General features: G+C 38.3%; 1 protein-coding gene across 1 annotated transcript in view; it reads left to right on the top strand.

The window, feature by feature from the left end:
* LOC124605866 (longitudinals lacking protein-like) overlaps positions 1 to 16914 on the top strand; it is a 94234-nt gene that overhangs the window by 5991 nt on the left and 71329 nt on the right. The window contains exon 2 of the mRNA XM_047137813.1: positions 11968 to 12108. Coding sequence (XP_046993769.1) covers positions 11968 to 12108 — 141 coding nt within the window. The remainder of the gene's footprint in view (positions 1 to 11967; positions 12109 to 16914) is intronic.

Genomic DNA, 16914 nt, shown 5'->3' with positions numbered 1-16914 from the left:
CTAAGTAAAACATCATTTAAAGTATATTTAACATAGCATTCCTGAGGTCACATCATGTCAGCACCATACTGTATGGGCACTTCAATACAAGCCATTTTTTTAACTCGTTTTTAAAAATTCTACCAGAAAGCTGTTTCAGGTTGTATGGCTGAGAATTATAAAATATTGCTCCCTTAATGAATGGGGTATTTGTTGTTAGATTCAATCGTCTGCTCACCATATGAAAGTCTGATTTTTGTCTTGTATTGTAATCATGGATTTCCATATTCCTGTTTGTCATTTTTTTGTCTTTTTCCACTAATAATACTGATTGAAACATATATACTGCATAGATAGTCATAATATTAAACTTAATAAACTGGTTTTTACATGAAGTTCTGGGTCTTACTTTTGCCATAGTTCTTATTACTCTTTTCTGCAATAGAAATACCCTTTTTATATTGTATTGGCTACACCCACCCCACAATACAATTCCATAAGATAGATGGGGATACACCAGCCCAAAATACGCTATTTTTATTGCTTCAATATCTAAATATTGAACTAATCTCCTTAGTAAATACAGACTAGATGTTACTTTACCACAGACATGATCTATTTGCTGATTCCACGAAAGTCTGTCATCTATATATATCCCCAGAAATTTACATTCTGAACAGGTATTTTCCTGAATGTCCTCATTTAGAACAGTATTTTTATTTGAACTACTTGTCTTAAAATAAATTAGATTAGTTTTGTTAATATTGATCCTCAGGTTTTCTTTTTCAAAATGTGTTTGGGCTTTTTCAACAAAATTCTGTACCACTGAATTTAGGTCATCATTACTACATGCGCAGCAAACCCCAGAGGTGTCATCAGCATACATAGTAATACGATGACTGGTGTCTAATACTTTTGGTAAATCATTCACGTAGCAAATAAACAACAAGGGGCCCAAGATAGAGCCTTGTGGCACACCAAAATTTATATTCCTCGTCTTTGATCTTCTTTTTGCAATTACCTCTCCATTATCATACACAACTTCTGTGCATTGTTGTCTATCTTTAAGGTAAGATTCTATTAAAAGCAACAGTTTCCCCTCTGACACCATTATAAGCAAGTTTACTTAAAAGAGCGCCATGAGGACTCTGTCAAACGCTTTGGAAAGATCTAAAAACACTCCAGCCATTTCGTAACCCTCATTTATTTTCTCCATCAGACAGTGTACAAACTGTACTGCTGCAGATATGATGCTCCGACCACTTCTAAAGCCATGTTGGAAATCTCCTATTAAGTTATTCATATTATAGTGCTCAATTAGGATTTCTAGCATTATTTTTTCAATTAATTTGCCAAACACTGAGGTTAAGGCAACTGGTCTGTAGTTCTGTGGTTGTTTTCTTTCCCCTTTTTTATATAAAGGTTTAACTATAGCAAGTTTCAGTTTCTTCGGAAACACACCTTCCTCAAGTACACAATTTATTAGATGGACTAATGGTCTGGCTAACTCAGCCTTGCCTTTTTTCGGTAGAAAAGGAGAGAATTCATCCCATCCAGCTGATCTTTTATTTTTTAGGTTAATTAGCTCTGTTACGTCCTTGATGGTTACTGTAGGTAGCTTACAAGAGCCCCGTACCTTTTCCTTATCATATTTAAACTGCCTCTCCTGTTTCATGCAAGTATCATTTTCAATAGGATCTATAAAGTAATCATTAAATATATTGCTAACTATATAAGGATCAGAAAAATTATCATTATGTATACTTAACTCAATATTATTAATTTTAGTTTTTGAATCAGTGTACCTCATATCATTAACTATTGCCCAGCACGACTTTGAGACACAGTCAGAATTTCGGATCTGTTTACTAATATGTTCTACTTTCCTTCTCCTTACTTCCTTGCGATACTCATATTTATATTTTTTATAATCCTCTTTATATGAATCAAGACTGGTTTCTCTGTGTAGCTTATACATACACTCCATTCCTTCTTTGAGTCTTTTCGTTTTTTCATCCAGTTTTACACTTTTGACTACTGGAGGTTTATTTTTATTTACATTGATCTTCTTTGCCGGGATAATAATATCAATATGTCTAGTTAAAATTTTTACAAATACTTCCCATTTGCTGTCAACTCCCCTTTCTCTATAAACTGATTCCCAAGATTCTTGACCCAAAGTTTCCTTTAGCAAGGTGGTGATGTATTCAGAAAATAATCTTCTATTCTCATATTTTTTGTTTTGTTTCAGTTTATTAAGACAACCAATCACTAATAATTGTCCTAGATGATCAGATATGTGCCCGTTTACAGTCTGTGCCGACACAACATTTTCATAATTGGTCATTACATGATCTATGGAACTGCTGCTTGACTCAGTTATTCTAGTGGGCACATGACCAAGTAGATCTTTAATATCATAGGATCGTATGCAGTCTTGCAAACCTTTGCATTCCTGGCTGTTGCTTAGTGTGTTTATATTAAAGTATCCTAACATTATAATATTTACTGTATTGCCACCCTTGCTTAGCTTCCACAATACACTATCCAGTGCTTCCAGGAAAACCTCAAGATTACCAGAAGGGGCTCGATATATACCTACCACAACAAGTGGGACGGATACAATCATTAACTTAATTATCACTGCTTCAAAGTCTTTCTCGATACAATAATCCTTAACCCATGATACTTTTTCTACAGAACTTGCTAGGTTACATTTCCTTACGTAAGTAGCAACACCCCCTCCTTTATGTTCTGTTCTACAAAAAACGATGTAAGATTATACTCCTGTAACTTATAATACTGAATATTATGGTTAGCTTTTTGATGCTCTGTAACCACGATTACATGTGGAGCTAGATCTGTAACTAAGGCCTCAAATACATCGATTTTGCTACCCAAGCCCTCAACATTATAATGTAAAAATGATACATTAGTACAATCATGAGAGGATATATCCTTCTCAAGGTTAACATTATCACACAAATTGATAGTTTGTAAATTGGGAACACTGAGGGATTTTTTATCCTAAAAATCAACAGTCTTGACACTGCAGTGAGGAATTATTTCCATTTGCTTGCTCTGCAGGCATATATAATTATCACTTCCGTCTTTCGTGTGTACGACATCTGAGGTACAAGGTAGCATATTTGAATTATCGCTTTTGTTTCCTCAATAGCTCTGTTGATGTCAGTTGCTAGAGTATTCTTACCCAGACGATTAAGATGTAGTCCATGTACAGTGAAGCTGCTTCTTTGATAACTGTTAAGGTCCAGCAGTCTCACATTTTTTAACTTGGAGCAGAAATGTTTTAATTTTTTATTTGTAGATCGGATTTCTTGGTTCACACATGACCAGTCAGGCAGATCAAATCTCGTCGGAATATTTGACAAGATCACATTTGTATGGGACAATATCATTAACGTAACAGTCAACTTTTTAATAAATGAACTGGCCTCGTTGCAATAAACGTAGTTTGAACCTGCTATAATAACAACGACATCACTTTCTGTAAAATTGGCGCAGTCATTGTTTACAGAGCTTGTTACATCAACAAACTTCGCCCCAGGTTTAATAACAGATGAAATGCGCACGTTTTCTGTGGTCAAGTTAGACATACAATCTGAAATATTGCGTGCATGACTATCTCCGTAAATTTTAACATTCGTTTTACACTGAAACTGAGCTTATTTAACCTTAGGACTACTTTTTGTAGTTTTGGTGACACTACTTGCATTTGCAGTTACACTTTCACACGTGGTTTTCAATTCTTGTTGCTGTTTTGTTTTATGTATTTCACCCACATCGGACTGTTTTTCAAGTATTAATCTAGAATTTTCTTCCTTTAAACATAGTATTTCAGTTTTTAATGCCTAAATGTCATTTTGAAGTAATTTTATAATTTCATTTTTGGAGTCCACTATAGTTACAAGATCGGCTGTTTTGTTACGTAAACAAGCGTAACACGTCCACGGAAAATCCTCCCTGATGTATTTTAAGTTTATTTTCGTGCACTTTTCGTGTAACCAATAGTTACACTTGACACACCAAATACCTTTCATAACTCGCTTTTCACATTCTTTACACGACGAACTGCTTATTTTTTGCCTTTTGGGTGAGAGCACAGTGCCACTACACTTTTCTATCGGCGCCATCTAGCAACTGCTCAAATGTACCTATTCGAAACAAGTTGTGGGAAAAAATTGTGAATGGTGGTTTGAAAAGCGTTACTTTCAAAGCAGATTTCCTTTTATGTAAGATGAATTATGTTAACTGTGAGAATGTGAGACGACTTTGTTAAATCGCAGTGTGTTTGACCCTCATTCAAAATACTTTGAGGACCAGCCACTGAGAAAAAAATTGGACCCAGGAGACCAGATATTTATGTCATTTTTGTGGCACATTTGTGTTTTACATAGTTTACAGGGTAACACATGCAAAGAAAGACCAATGGAAAGTTCTATGCCAATGTATAAAACCTTTACTATTCAAGGGATTAATAAGTTTTACACTTCTGAGAGAAAGTATACTGTCACTTAACATGGAGAAAGTGTGTTGTCATCAGGGAAAATTTGTATTTTCACTCAGGAAAACTGTATTTTTAACCATAATCTGGGAATTTTTTTTCTTGTCTGCATACACACTGCATGTACATCAGGAGGTACGATGTCAAATACCGAAATGCGTGAAACACTGCTGCATTGTGCATGGCATTTTAATTTATCACTTCTTTGCTACTAACTCTAATCGGAACATATTTCACAGACATTATCCACATATGCTGCTGAATGTGCCTAGAAAAGAATACCTTTGTAAGACAAGCAGTGCAGGAGATATGACATAAACATTGAGATGCACGAGCAACTTCTACATCGTGGATGACATTTTAATTTAATATTTCTTTACTACTTACTGTATTCACAACACATTCTGCAGACAATAGGCATGTATACCACTGGATGTACCTGAAAAATTACAATGTTAAACATCATATAGTTCAAGAAATACAATGTCATAAACATTGAGCTGCATAAAAATGAAACTGCACGGTGAAATTCTCGACGTGCAAGTGAAATATATGTACAGATGTATGTGAAATATGTTAAATGTGTGTGAAATATACTTGACATGAGCATATGCAGCAAAGCCACTAATAAAAAGGTCTGATTTGCTACAAATGAGTTACAGTCTGGAAAGAAATACTGTAGGGGTAAGAACCACCAGCCTCTCATTGGGGATAGGTTAGTGACATGGAAGTTGCCTAAGTGACATCCAATTGTGTGACTTCTACCAGGCCACTGGACCACACATCATTATTATTATTATTATTACTGTTGTTGCTGCTGCTGTCATCATCATCTCAACTGTGGGTCATCAACATTACCAGCATCAGCATCATCATCATCATCATCATCATAACTGTGGCATTTACAGGTGCCTACACATATCATGGTAGTGTATTGCATTCATTCACTTTGTGAGTTGCTTGTGTGACATTCTTTTTTGTGAGTTGTTTGCTCACTTACTGTTCTTCAGTGTAGTATTCTCTGAATGGTGGAATAAAAACCACTGATTTTTGTACTCATGCAGTTCATTGGATCAGCAACAAGGATATTCTCCTTTTGGCAGCAATTATTTCCAGCTCCTCAAGTGCATCAAGTCAGTCACCTTCCCCTCCCACGCACAATCTTCCCCCAATCTGTCATCTAACTTATCCAAAGACAACTTTGAGAAATCTTTCCTTGCTGCTGTGGAGTGGCACCTGTCGTGCACTCTTTGTTTTGTAGAATTTCATTTGGAATATTACAGGGCATCTGCTAAGTCACTCCCAGTTTTTAAAAAACTATAATTTCTGTATTTATGAATCAGTTTTCTTAGAACTACTTTTGTTAGAAATGAAACTCCTTGAGGTTGTGAGGTTGTGTTTAACATAATTTTAAACTTCCACATAAGGTCCACCATTCTCTACACATTTTTTAAACAAGCTCATACGTTGATGTGTGTAACATTAGGTGGAAAGTTGGCTAAATCATAATATATTACTGCTTCAAATTCATCCAAGTTCCTTGGTTTTCTCGTGTAAACCACCACCTTAGCCCACCCCTAGACAAACACACACACACACACACACACACACACACACACACACACACACACACACACACACACACACACACACGGGGTTAAATCAGGCCTGCGGGCAGGTCTTTCATGCTCACCATGTTCGCCAATCCAATTTCCTGGGATATGATGATGCAATCATTCACAAGCAACACTTGCAAAATTTGCAGGTGCTCTGTCCCGCATGAAGTGAAGCTGTGGGTTTTTCCAGTGTGAATTACTGGTCATACGTGACTTTGCAGCATTTCCAAGTATCTTTTGCCATTCATTGTATTTCACAGGAAGAAAGGACCAGTGATTTTGGATGGAGTGATACTGCACCATGCTGTCACCTTCGGACACCTCTGCTTTTTCAACACATTCGTGTGGTTTTCTGGCTGCCCAATAATGGAAGTTATGCCCATTTACAAATCCTCCAATGTGGAAAACTGCCTCATCAGTCCACAGAATGTTCTCAAAAAGGTCAGGCCAACCATCATTCCAACCCAAGAAAATTTCTTCTGTCGCTGTCACAAGGAAACAGTTCCTGCATGTAATTTGGCTTCCACAGGATAAAAGTGAGATCTTTTGTAAAAATCATTGCAACTGTGTAAATGAAAGACCAATTTCAAAAGATACTTGACACAGTGATTCCTTAGGGCTCCTCATGAATATTTCATGAACTCTGTCAACATTTTCTGGTGTTCTCGAAGTTGATGGTCTTCCTGATCTTCTTGCTTCGGCAATCTCTCTGCTATTAGTCATTTGGAATGGCAGTTGTTAATTGTTTTTGCATTCATTGTTGTATGATGCCTCGTTCAGCCCTCCACCCTTTGTAATCACACCACAGGTCCGCAGGCTTTGTAACAGGTTGCTATTTTGACCCATTCTTCCACTGTTAATGCAGGTGACATTTACCAATTGAAACAAAAGGGGAAAAAAAACCATAAAGAATGCTGTTTCTAGCAAAAGTAGTAATAAGAAAATGGGTTCATAAATAAGGAAATTATAACTGTTTAAAAATAGGGAGTGACTTATCACACCCCTTGTACATACCCAGTCATATGGAATGCTACCATTGCAGTAGTATAACACTTCTTCAGGCTTCTATCACTGTGCCATGAATTCATTGCAGATAGTTCAGAAGAAACCTGAATAGAGTTTCTAGAGTGCATGGAACTAAATTTCATTTACATCTGCACATATATTACGCCAGTTTTTTGTCACATTTTGACTCTAAACTTAACTGGTCTACTTTTAGACTTACTTTTTGTACTTCTGTAGGTAAGTTATTGCATTCGTCTTGCAGCTTGCTGACTGCGTTAGTCACATTTTGTACTGATGTACCCACTTGGGATTTTGTCTCTTGAGTTTGAGATTGTGCTTCATTAAGGTTTTGTAAATCACAGGGAAGTTGTTCCTGTTTATAATCAATGGGGTTACTTTTCTATTAATGTATTTATATTGTGGGATATGTCGGTAATTATTTCATGTTTTAGTTGTTTACCTACACTTATCAATTTCCTGCATAGTGCATCAGATAATTCAGTGCATATAGTTTTGCTCACCTAACTGAACTGTTGACTAATACAATTCTAGAGATTGTTAAATGCCTGATTTTGCTGTGGAAACAGTTATCCTACACTTTCCTGATGATGATTTGTGAACTGCCATGTCATATCCTTAAGTTGTGTTATTTGTTGCATGAGTTCTGTCATGTTGTTACTAGTATTCACACTGTTTTTACAAACTGTTTCCTGTTCTTGCACCTGCGATGTCACGAGCAAGAAATTGAAGGAATTTTCCCTGTCGCATGCTTCAGTTTCACTATTTGAAAACGTGTTTCCCAGTGAGAACTGAGAAATTGTCCCATTGTGGGTCATAAAAGTGACATCATGATTAGTTATGTTACCAGTGTCACCATTTATTAATAGTGGGATGCCAATCTCATTGTTTTGGATGCCATTGGCCAGTTCACGAGTTGGTGCATTATCTTCAACTGTTGTCAAGCTAGGATTTCTGACATCTTGGCATATTGCATTTTGTAATGAATTTTCAACAATGTCCATATCCTTTTACTCAATTGTGAATAGTTTTTTTAAGAAAATTATGAATAAAAATTTTCAAAAATGAAACTTTGTATGTATTGGTACTTTTCAATTAAGGTTAGTTTAGCTGTATATTCACCAATGAACCTGATTACCTGACACAGCCTTATAGAGTTTTGAATGAGTTATCTTGCAGTTTAATGATGACTTAGTACAAATTTTCATCTTTTCTATAGAAATTCACTGCCCATAAAGGATATTAATTGGAAGTATAAGAGATAATACGCTAGAGAGACCGCACCGAGCGAGGCCATTTAAGCATACAGCATAGCAGCTTTCTAACATTACCGCTGAGATCGGCATTTCCAACACGTCTCATTTGTTGGCAGAATTTAATTTTAATTTGCTCCTTCACTGTTTTTTATTATTCCCAATCTTGCAGACATGTAACAAATACAATGAAAGTTTCATTAGTTTATTGTAAGAATAATATCAACCATTTATCTCAAAAAACAACTTTTTGATCTCAACAAATGAAAGGTCTGTTCATATTTCGCTCAGCACCATCCTTTACATGCTCACCATTGATAACTGCATGAATAATTGGAAAAAATTGATTGGAAAGAATTGTTGAAAGAAATTTGAAGGTAATTTATGAATCTGTGCCCAGTGCTGGGTGAACTTCAACTGATACCAATGTGAACAGACCTTCAATATCAATACATAATTTGTATTATGTACTGCTTCACATTAATTCCACTGTGTTCAGTCTTGATTGTGACAGTGTCATGCAGGATTGATCCTCCGGGTATCGGTTAAATTCTTATTGTGTGCTCTGAACCTCCTGATGATGCAGGATCTCGGTGGTGGGTGAAAGGATGAACAGACAAGGATGGATGTCCAAAATGTGCGGATTAATTTTCCTTTCTAATAACTTTCATAACACTTTCAATGTACATTTGAGATACACATTTTTTAACAATGTTGGTCCAACAAATCCAAGCGTACGTTTGCATGCTACCACTTATAGAAACAAACAGAAGAAGATACAAGAATTAATAAATTGAAGAGAATATCTCATCTTTAGTTCCATGCAGATGTATCATAACATTGTCCTTGCCACAAAACTTGTTAATTATGTTTGTCAGGGTCTATAACCCATTTAGTTTACATGTAGTTTACACACATAAAATGAAAAGAACAAAAAAAATATGATTCAACACACAAGGCTAATGTTGTTGAAATGAAACATAGGTAAAGAACACTTACTCATATATTGAAGATACTTTTATGTCAATAAATACTTTACACACCTTGGAAAATCTTTCAAGTACAACTTTCTGTTACAAAATCATTCGAGAGAGTGGTCATTAAGAGGGAACAACCGACAAGAGTGGAGACATCAATAGAGAGCCTGACACTGCTCTAGTTTGTATACAACATTTATTCTTGCACTGTTACAAAACTTGTGAACAGGCCGTTATGACACATTTCAACAAACAAATGTGTATTGCATCTGCTTGGAGCTTTGAATCAAAATGTAACAGTCAGTTACTGGCAGTCATGTTGCCTAAAAAAATTACCTGCTGTTTTGTAGAAATTTTTCCAAACTTGTCATTGCAACTTCATATGATATAAATACAGTTATTAGTATTTTAATGTATCTGCCAAACACTTATAGCCTAATGTGCTGCATACTGGCATGCAAAAGAATGTTGAGACAAATATGCATGGATTAATTATGGTTGGAATGTAACCACAACCAGACAGAGTATGGTTTGTGTGCAAGTTTTCAAACTTGTTTAGAAGAATCTCTGGCTGGCTCTCTATCCCAGAAATTCAAAATACAAACAGATGTATGAATATACACAGAACAAAATTGACTTACAGATAGTGCACACAGAGTGGGTAACAGATGTGGCAGGAAGGATATGTAGCCACAGTGACACAGTAATTTCCAAATTGAGAATTAGTGCTTATCCAAAGCTTTTGCCCAGGTAGCTGACTACATATGGTATGCACACAACATTTTTCTTTCTAGACTAGGCAACTCATCCACTCCAGATAATGGTAGCTATAGAAGTATCAGTGTAAGATGTAAAGATGTCGGTCTCCCCCCCCCCCCCCCCCCCCCCCCCCAATCCCCGCCAAGTGGTTAACTGCTGAAGCATTTACAACAAACTGCCAGAGTTTGAAATGTTTCTATAAAGCAATAAAGCTCACATAGTACTGGATACAGCAAACTGTTTAAAATTCAAAGTGAGTGACATTTTTGTTTAAAATGTAAGTGTTATATAAAAGGAAAAGGCAATGATAAACAGATACGATCTATTGTTCGCAGTAGACAAGAAACTAGAGTCCACCAAGGTACAACTTGAAACTGCATGGGAGATTATGTGGGCAAGAGTCTGTATAGAGGATGGGCATAAACTAAAATTGGATCATCTATTAACTACCAGACTCTCCTCCAAAATGTAAACTTAAGGGAAAAACACTGCACTAGTATGAAAGCTCTCTCATCACACTGTAATTATAAGAGGAGGCATTAATCATGTGGCAATCAATTGGGGTACTTAGTTTTGTTAGTGGTGTGCATGACTAGACATACTGTGCAACATTATTAAATCCCTCCCCTGAAAACCACCTAGAACAAGTGGTTCAGAATCCCACTGTCTTCAAGGCTGTCCACATCGCAACTAGTGTCAGTGACTATGAGGTGGTTGTAGCAATAATTTTACCAAATTACATGAGACAACTAAAAAAGTGATAATATTTATATACTCAGTAAAATCAAGCAAAGGTCTCATATCATTAGCATACATTACAACACACTTTGCTGTAATACAGTTTGTTATTACTGCCGGTATCGAAGGAGCTGTATATTTGTGAGGTTTCTTGCAACTATGGTTCTTTAAATGAGTTCTTCCCAACTGTAAACACAATAATGTGGAGCAGTTTATGCATGATATGTACCCAGTAGACAAACTGTTTTGTCTACAACAAACAGAAATGTACTCCATACTTGACTTTTTAGACCTTCCCATGTCTTCAATGTGTAAATATTGGTTTCAATCTTACATTTTACTGCACTGGTTTCCTCGCACTGCATGATGAGAGAGAGAGAGAGAGAGAGAGAGAGAGAGAGAGAGAGAGAGAGAGAGAGAGAGAGAGCGTGCTACATGATACTGGCAGCAGCAGCATTTTCCAAATCAAGCTGCTCACAGTAAACTCATGATTGTGACACATGATAAGCCCATTGCCTGCACAATCTTAAAGATGGAGTCTTCTGAATGTCAGGACCTGCCATGTGGTTGCAGCCAAATGTGCTGATTTGCATCTCGTGTACTTGTGATAGACAAAGTCTAATTTCAGCCCAGTCACTTGACTTCCGGGACTCTTCCCTTCTACCATGGTGATGAGAGTACACCTCCACGAGACACAGAAACTACTCTAATTCAGTTGCTCATGAGCTAAAACACATATTTGTCGAGTTTTGGTGTGAAGTAAATATTATTTAATTTGAGAATTATAGACTCCGAAGACACATTTAGCAATGATATTTGTACGTTTAGTATTTTTTTTTTTTTTTTTTTTTTTTTTTTTTTTTTTTTTTGACATCTAATGAGACCTTCTGATGAGAAGTGTTATTTGTGAGGCTGAAGGATTACTTTTGTGTTGTGGAGGCCCATTTCTAGTTCCTATTACCAGCTAAACTTCTTTTGTGGGGCGAAACTGTAATAATAAAAATTGCGGGTTTAAAAATTCCTCCTCTTAACACTTGTTTATACTTCACATATCTTTTTGGATGCTTTAGTTATCTGATGCTTTTGTCTTCACACAGATGCTGTTTGCAATGAACCCATGTCAGCATCCAATTGTGATATTTACAGATATTAAATACGACGACTTGAAAATAATAGTAGATTTTATGTACTACGGCGAAGTCAACATCTCACACGAACAGTTGCCAGCAATTTTGAAGGTGAGTGTCTTACATAGTTTTAAAACAAAGCTTAATGTTTATTTAATAACAAGATTAAAAATAGAAAATCAAATATCTCATGTTAATGTCTTTTTCAACCAAGTGATTCTAAGCATTTAACAAATTGCACATGGTACATATATTGATTGTTTATGATAGTTACCTTGACCTTGCCAAACGCAGGAAAATTCTTTCATTTTACACATTTCCATCTTTGATTGTCTTCTATACTTCTCAATACAGTGGCAAAATTTCCAATTTAGGCTTTGTCTCATCTTTACCCATTAGGTCAAATTTTAGCTTTTGCAGGAAAGCGGCTTGGTAAAGTGTTTTGTTATAGTATTGTGGGAGATGCCTATTGTTAAGAAAATCTGTTCTTTCTTGTGCAAAACTATGAGTGTTTAGGTCAAGTTCTGCACAAATATTTAGGAAGTCACTGTACTATATGAAATTGTTGCTGAAGCCATGTAGTGTGATAACCTCTTGCAAGTGGAATAGGAGTAAAATGATATCCCCAAGGCAGCTTTCCCATTTCACGTCATAGAGCCTGGGGAAACCAATAACAAGCATTAACTAACATCCACCCCCTCCCCACCCCCCTCACTATGTCACTCAGCATGTGTGGCCAGTCCATGTGGTGGGAGCCCCCTGACAACACAGGAATCACATTACTGATACCTGAGCTGTTGCCTCCCAATGTATGATAAGGACTGCTTGCTTGTCATCCTGGAGCATCAGAACTCCTGGAAATGTCCACCATTCCAGATGGTCCTTGTTGTAGGTGGATGGCAACCATGGGGCGAGCCCCTGGTCGTAATGGGTGGTATCGGGTTGGATGCTTGGGGCATTAAGGGTATAAAGCTGCAAAAATCTGGCAGTTTCTAAACGGCCATCTCTTCAAGTGTTAAAGGATCATTGAATGCTGCTTTGTGGGTACCTGAAGCCTGCCTTTCTGTGGCGACATCCTGGGAGGATGGCCAGGCTCACAGTCTTAGGATGAAACACTTTCTCTGCAAACTGGTCTGTACTAGTACATTCACTGCCAGAAAGCATTTGCTTTTTGTGGAGAATATTTAGGACAAGTTTCATGTAGTGGAGTCTCTCAGTAAGGTGCGGTCATGCACCATGCTGATCAAAGCTTCTTCTGCAACCCAAGATGCAGCTCTTCAAGCTTGTGATCATCTTGGTGATGTCCTGGTGTCAATTACTTGTCACCAGTGTTTGAAGAGGGTCCAGGGAGTGATTTCCCATAAGGAAATTGCAATCTGATGAACTCTGGACTAGTCTGGAACAACACAGTATTTATTTTGGTTGACGTGCACAGAAGAGCCTTAAAGACAAACATACTGATACAAGGACCTTGACTTGATTTTGATTTGATTTTATCAGGCAAGCAAAAACATTGGTCAAGCCCACTGCTGCCCGCATCTAAACAGAATTTATTGTGCGGTATCACTCCCTGTGTGTCTAGTAAAGCTAACCGATGCCCCTGAACAGTCCAAGGAGATCCTTTACCAGCGCTTGGCTCGATACAATTTCTTCAGGTCTGGTTGATCTGCATATTCTGTGTCTGTTAATCTCCAGCGCCTCGAGTTCGAAGATCAAATGTGATGCAGTTTCCTTGCCCACACCACACATCCTACATTTGGGGTCTAGTTCTATTATCCCCATTGTGTGTAGGTGTTCTTTATATTCCCATGGCCTTTCAATAGTTGAACCTTGAGTTTCATTTCTCTCCTGTTGAAGCCCAGAATTAAGAGACATCTCTTAGAAAATGGCTTCGGCATCAATACCCTGACATGTTTTTGCTTTTGGATCTTAGCCCAATATTATACATGCTGTCTCCTTGTCCAGTCTCATAGTTTTATTTTGATTGTCACCTTGGTGATTGTCAGGACAGGTTCTGGTCCAATAAATGGTGTCATAGCCCCTATCCTGGCCAACCTATCAATTTGCTCATTGCCGCTAATCCATGAGTGACCAGGGAGCCACAATAGGTTTACCCTATTGCTTTCCCCTAGCTCCACAAGGACTTTGGGGCATTCTGCCATGATCTTTGAGCTTGTTGCAGAGGCTGCCAGTGCTTTCACGGCTGCTTGGCTGCCTGAATAAATGAAAACGCTATGACCTCTGTAGCACCTCCACAAATTCTTCTCCACACACACCCTGATTGCAGATTTCTGCTTGAAATGCAGTGGCCATCTTTCCTAGAGAGATTGCACTCTCCAGCCATGGCTACACTCCTTACACCCCAGTCCCAACACCTCGGCCTGTTTTCGAACCGTAAGTGAACCAGTATGGTGTCGAATTTTCTTCTCCCAGAGTTCTCTACTTCCAATTGCTACACTGAAAGGCTTGTTGAGTAGCTGGGAGGTATTATATAGTCGGCCAGCGTTTCCCAAACCATACTATGTCTACTCAGTATTTTAGTGAGAGATCCTGGATAGCCCAGTAAGTTACAGTTTTTGCCAGTTTTTAACCTGTGTGCTCCAGCTGCTGCCTTCATCTTTACACAGGTTTAATGGGGGCATGTCCAGCATGTTTCTCATCCCAGCAGTGGGTGTGCTGCTAATTCCACCTGTAATGGCTAAGCAGGCCAATCTCTGCGTCTTAGCAAGCTCCTTAGCAGCTACGTTTTTTGACCCTTCTGTAGCCCCGTAAGTGATCATAGGTGTATATCCAGTACATACTCTTGGAGCTCAAGCCCCAGGTTTTACCACAAGCTCTCCTAGTACTAATTAGAGTACCTTCTGCCTTGGAACAGGTGTTCCTTATGTGATGGGTCCACGATAATTTCTCATCCGGGGTCACCCCTAGATATTTCACCATCCCCTTCAGTGGTAGAGTTTCACCAAGAAGCTTGAGAGTCCAAAATGTGTGTCAGATCTGCTTCCTCATAAATAGTACAACAACAGTCTTCTTAGGACTGACCCTTAGATCCTCTTATCCTCCTTCCTGCACCAATTTTGCACGATTTTCAATGCTCTTTATGCCATAGCTCTGACTGTACTTGAAAATTTGCCAAGATCGTCTGTGTGCCCCTGGCAAAAGTACTGTCTGTAGTTTAATTCTACAATGACTTCATTCACCTCAAGGTTCCACACTAGAGGGGTCAGGACACCTCCTTGTGGACAGCCTCTGGCAGTGTTGATTATAATTTTTTCTTGCATCATGGTGGCTTCTACCTTTCTATCACTAAGAATGGATCAAATCCATCTGCAAATTGTGGTCTCCAAGCCATGCAGCTCTGCTGCCTTAGCCATGGATTTGAAGGTCATGTTGGTTAAAGCTACAATGTCCAAGAAGATGCAGAGGGCTATTTCCTGACAGTGTAGTGCTTTCTCCACCTTCCCAACAAGTTGGTGGAATTCAATTTCACACAATTTTCTTGGTTGGTGTGCATGTACATAGTCCTCCTTTCTTCTTAAAACATTAGAAAAACTGTTCAGACTGGTTGGTCTTGTATCCTTGGCCTGAGTATGACCAATTCTCCCTGGCTTTGGAATGAGGACAACCTTCACTGCTATCCAGACAGTAGGAATGATTGCTGCTGCTTGGCTAACCCTAAGTAACCTATGTAGGAATCTTACTAAGTTCACTCCTGGTTGTTGCAGGAGTGCTGGAAAAATTCCATATAGGCCAGTTAACTTGAATGGTTTGAATGTTCCCATTGCCCATTGGATTTTTCTGTGGTCCGCACAGTCTCTGGCAGATTCCCATTTCTCACTTCAAATACCTGAAAACTGATATTTCACAGGGATCTTGTCCTGATCTATGTTGTTTGTCAGAGTACATTGGGGGAAAAAGAGTCTCTAGGAGTAGTTCCAGTGTTGTGTACTGTCCATCCTCCATCCTCCATCCTCTTTCCTTTAAGTACCTCCTGGATTAGTTGGTATCCTAGTGAGGATTTTGTGAAGTCTGTCCTGAACAGCCCTATCAGTTACCTCCTCACAGAATACCTTCCAGGACGCTTGCTTTGCTTGCTTAGTTGTAAGACTAAAATATAGGGAGGCCCTTGTCAAATACTCATTGTCCTCTCCTTCTTGCAAGCTTAAACAGTCTTCATACCTGTTTCCTCTGGCCCACCAAGATACATTCCTTTTCATGCAGTTCTTAGTGACTGAACAGATGTCACGGTATGAGGTCATGATGGCCTCTGCTTCCTCCTCAAACTCTGCTCGATTCCTTATCGAAGCACTGACTTCTGATGGGCTTGAGTTGAGGTCCCTCCTATACACCTGGGATTCCTATAGGACACGGTCTGTCTAATGCCCATTTCAACCTCAAACTTAATATACGTGTTGTCTGATGAGGATTGGTCTAAAGCCACATGCCATTGTTTGACATAACTACCCATCAAAGTGGAACAGAAGGTTATGTCAATTACCTCTTCCCTTCTTATATTCCTAAATGTATGTTCCTTGCCCTATTGAGGGTCTCTAAGTTATTAGCCATAAGAAATTCTAGAAGGTTCTCACGTCTACTGTTGGTGTTGGTGCTGCCTCACACTAACGTGTGGGCATTAGCATTGCATCCAACTAACAGTTGGTCACTCTGTCATGCACAGGCTTCTGTCAGTCTCCTCATCTCCTCAGGAGGAGTGTAGAGGAGAGGAGTAGTACTGTCTTTGTAAGGAAGGTATGCCATTACAAACTCCCTTGTGATACCTTCCTCACCATAGCTGCATCCTGATTGTCACTAAATTCCTGGAACAAAAGTCAGCCATTGGCATGAATGGGACTCCATTTTCTACATAAATGCATTTTCTGGTGTTTCTTATATTTCTAGCATAAACCAGCTTACCTC

This window comes from Schistocerca americana, chromosome 3 (assembly GCF_021461395.2).
Source record: "Schistocerca americana isolate TAMUIC-IGC-003095 chromosome 3, iqSchAmer2.1, whole genome shotgun sequence".
Lineage (NCBI taxonomy): Eukaryota > Metazoa > Arthropoda > Insecta > Orthoptera > Acrididae > Schistocerca > Schistocerca americana.
Note: the sequence above shows the minus strand (reverse complement) of the source record. Positions and strands in the feature narration are given on the sequence as shown.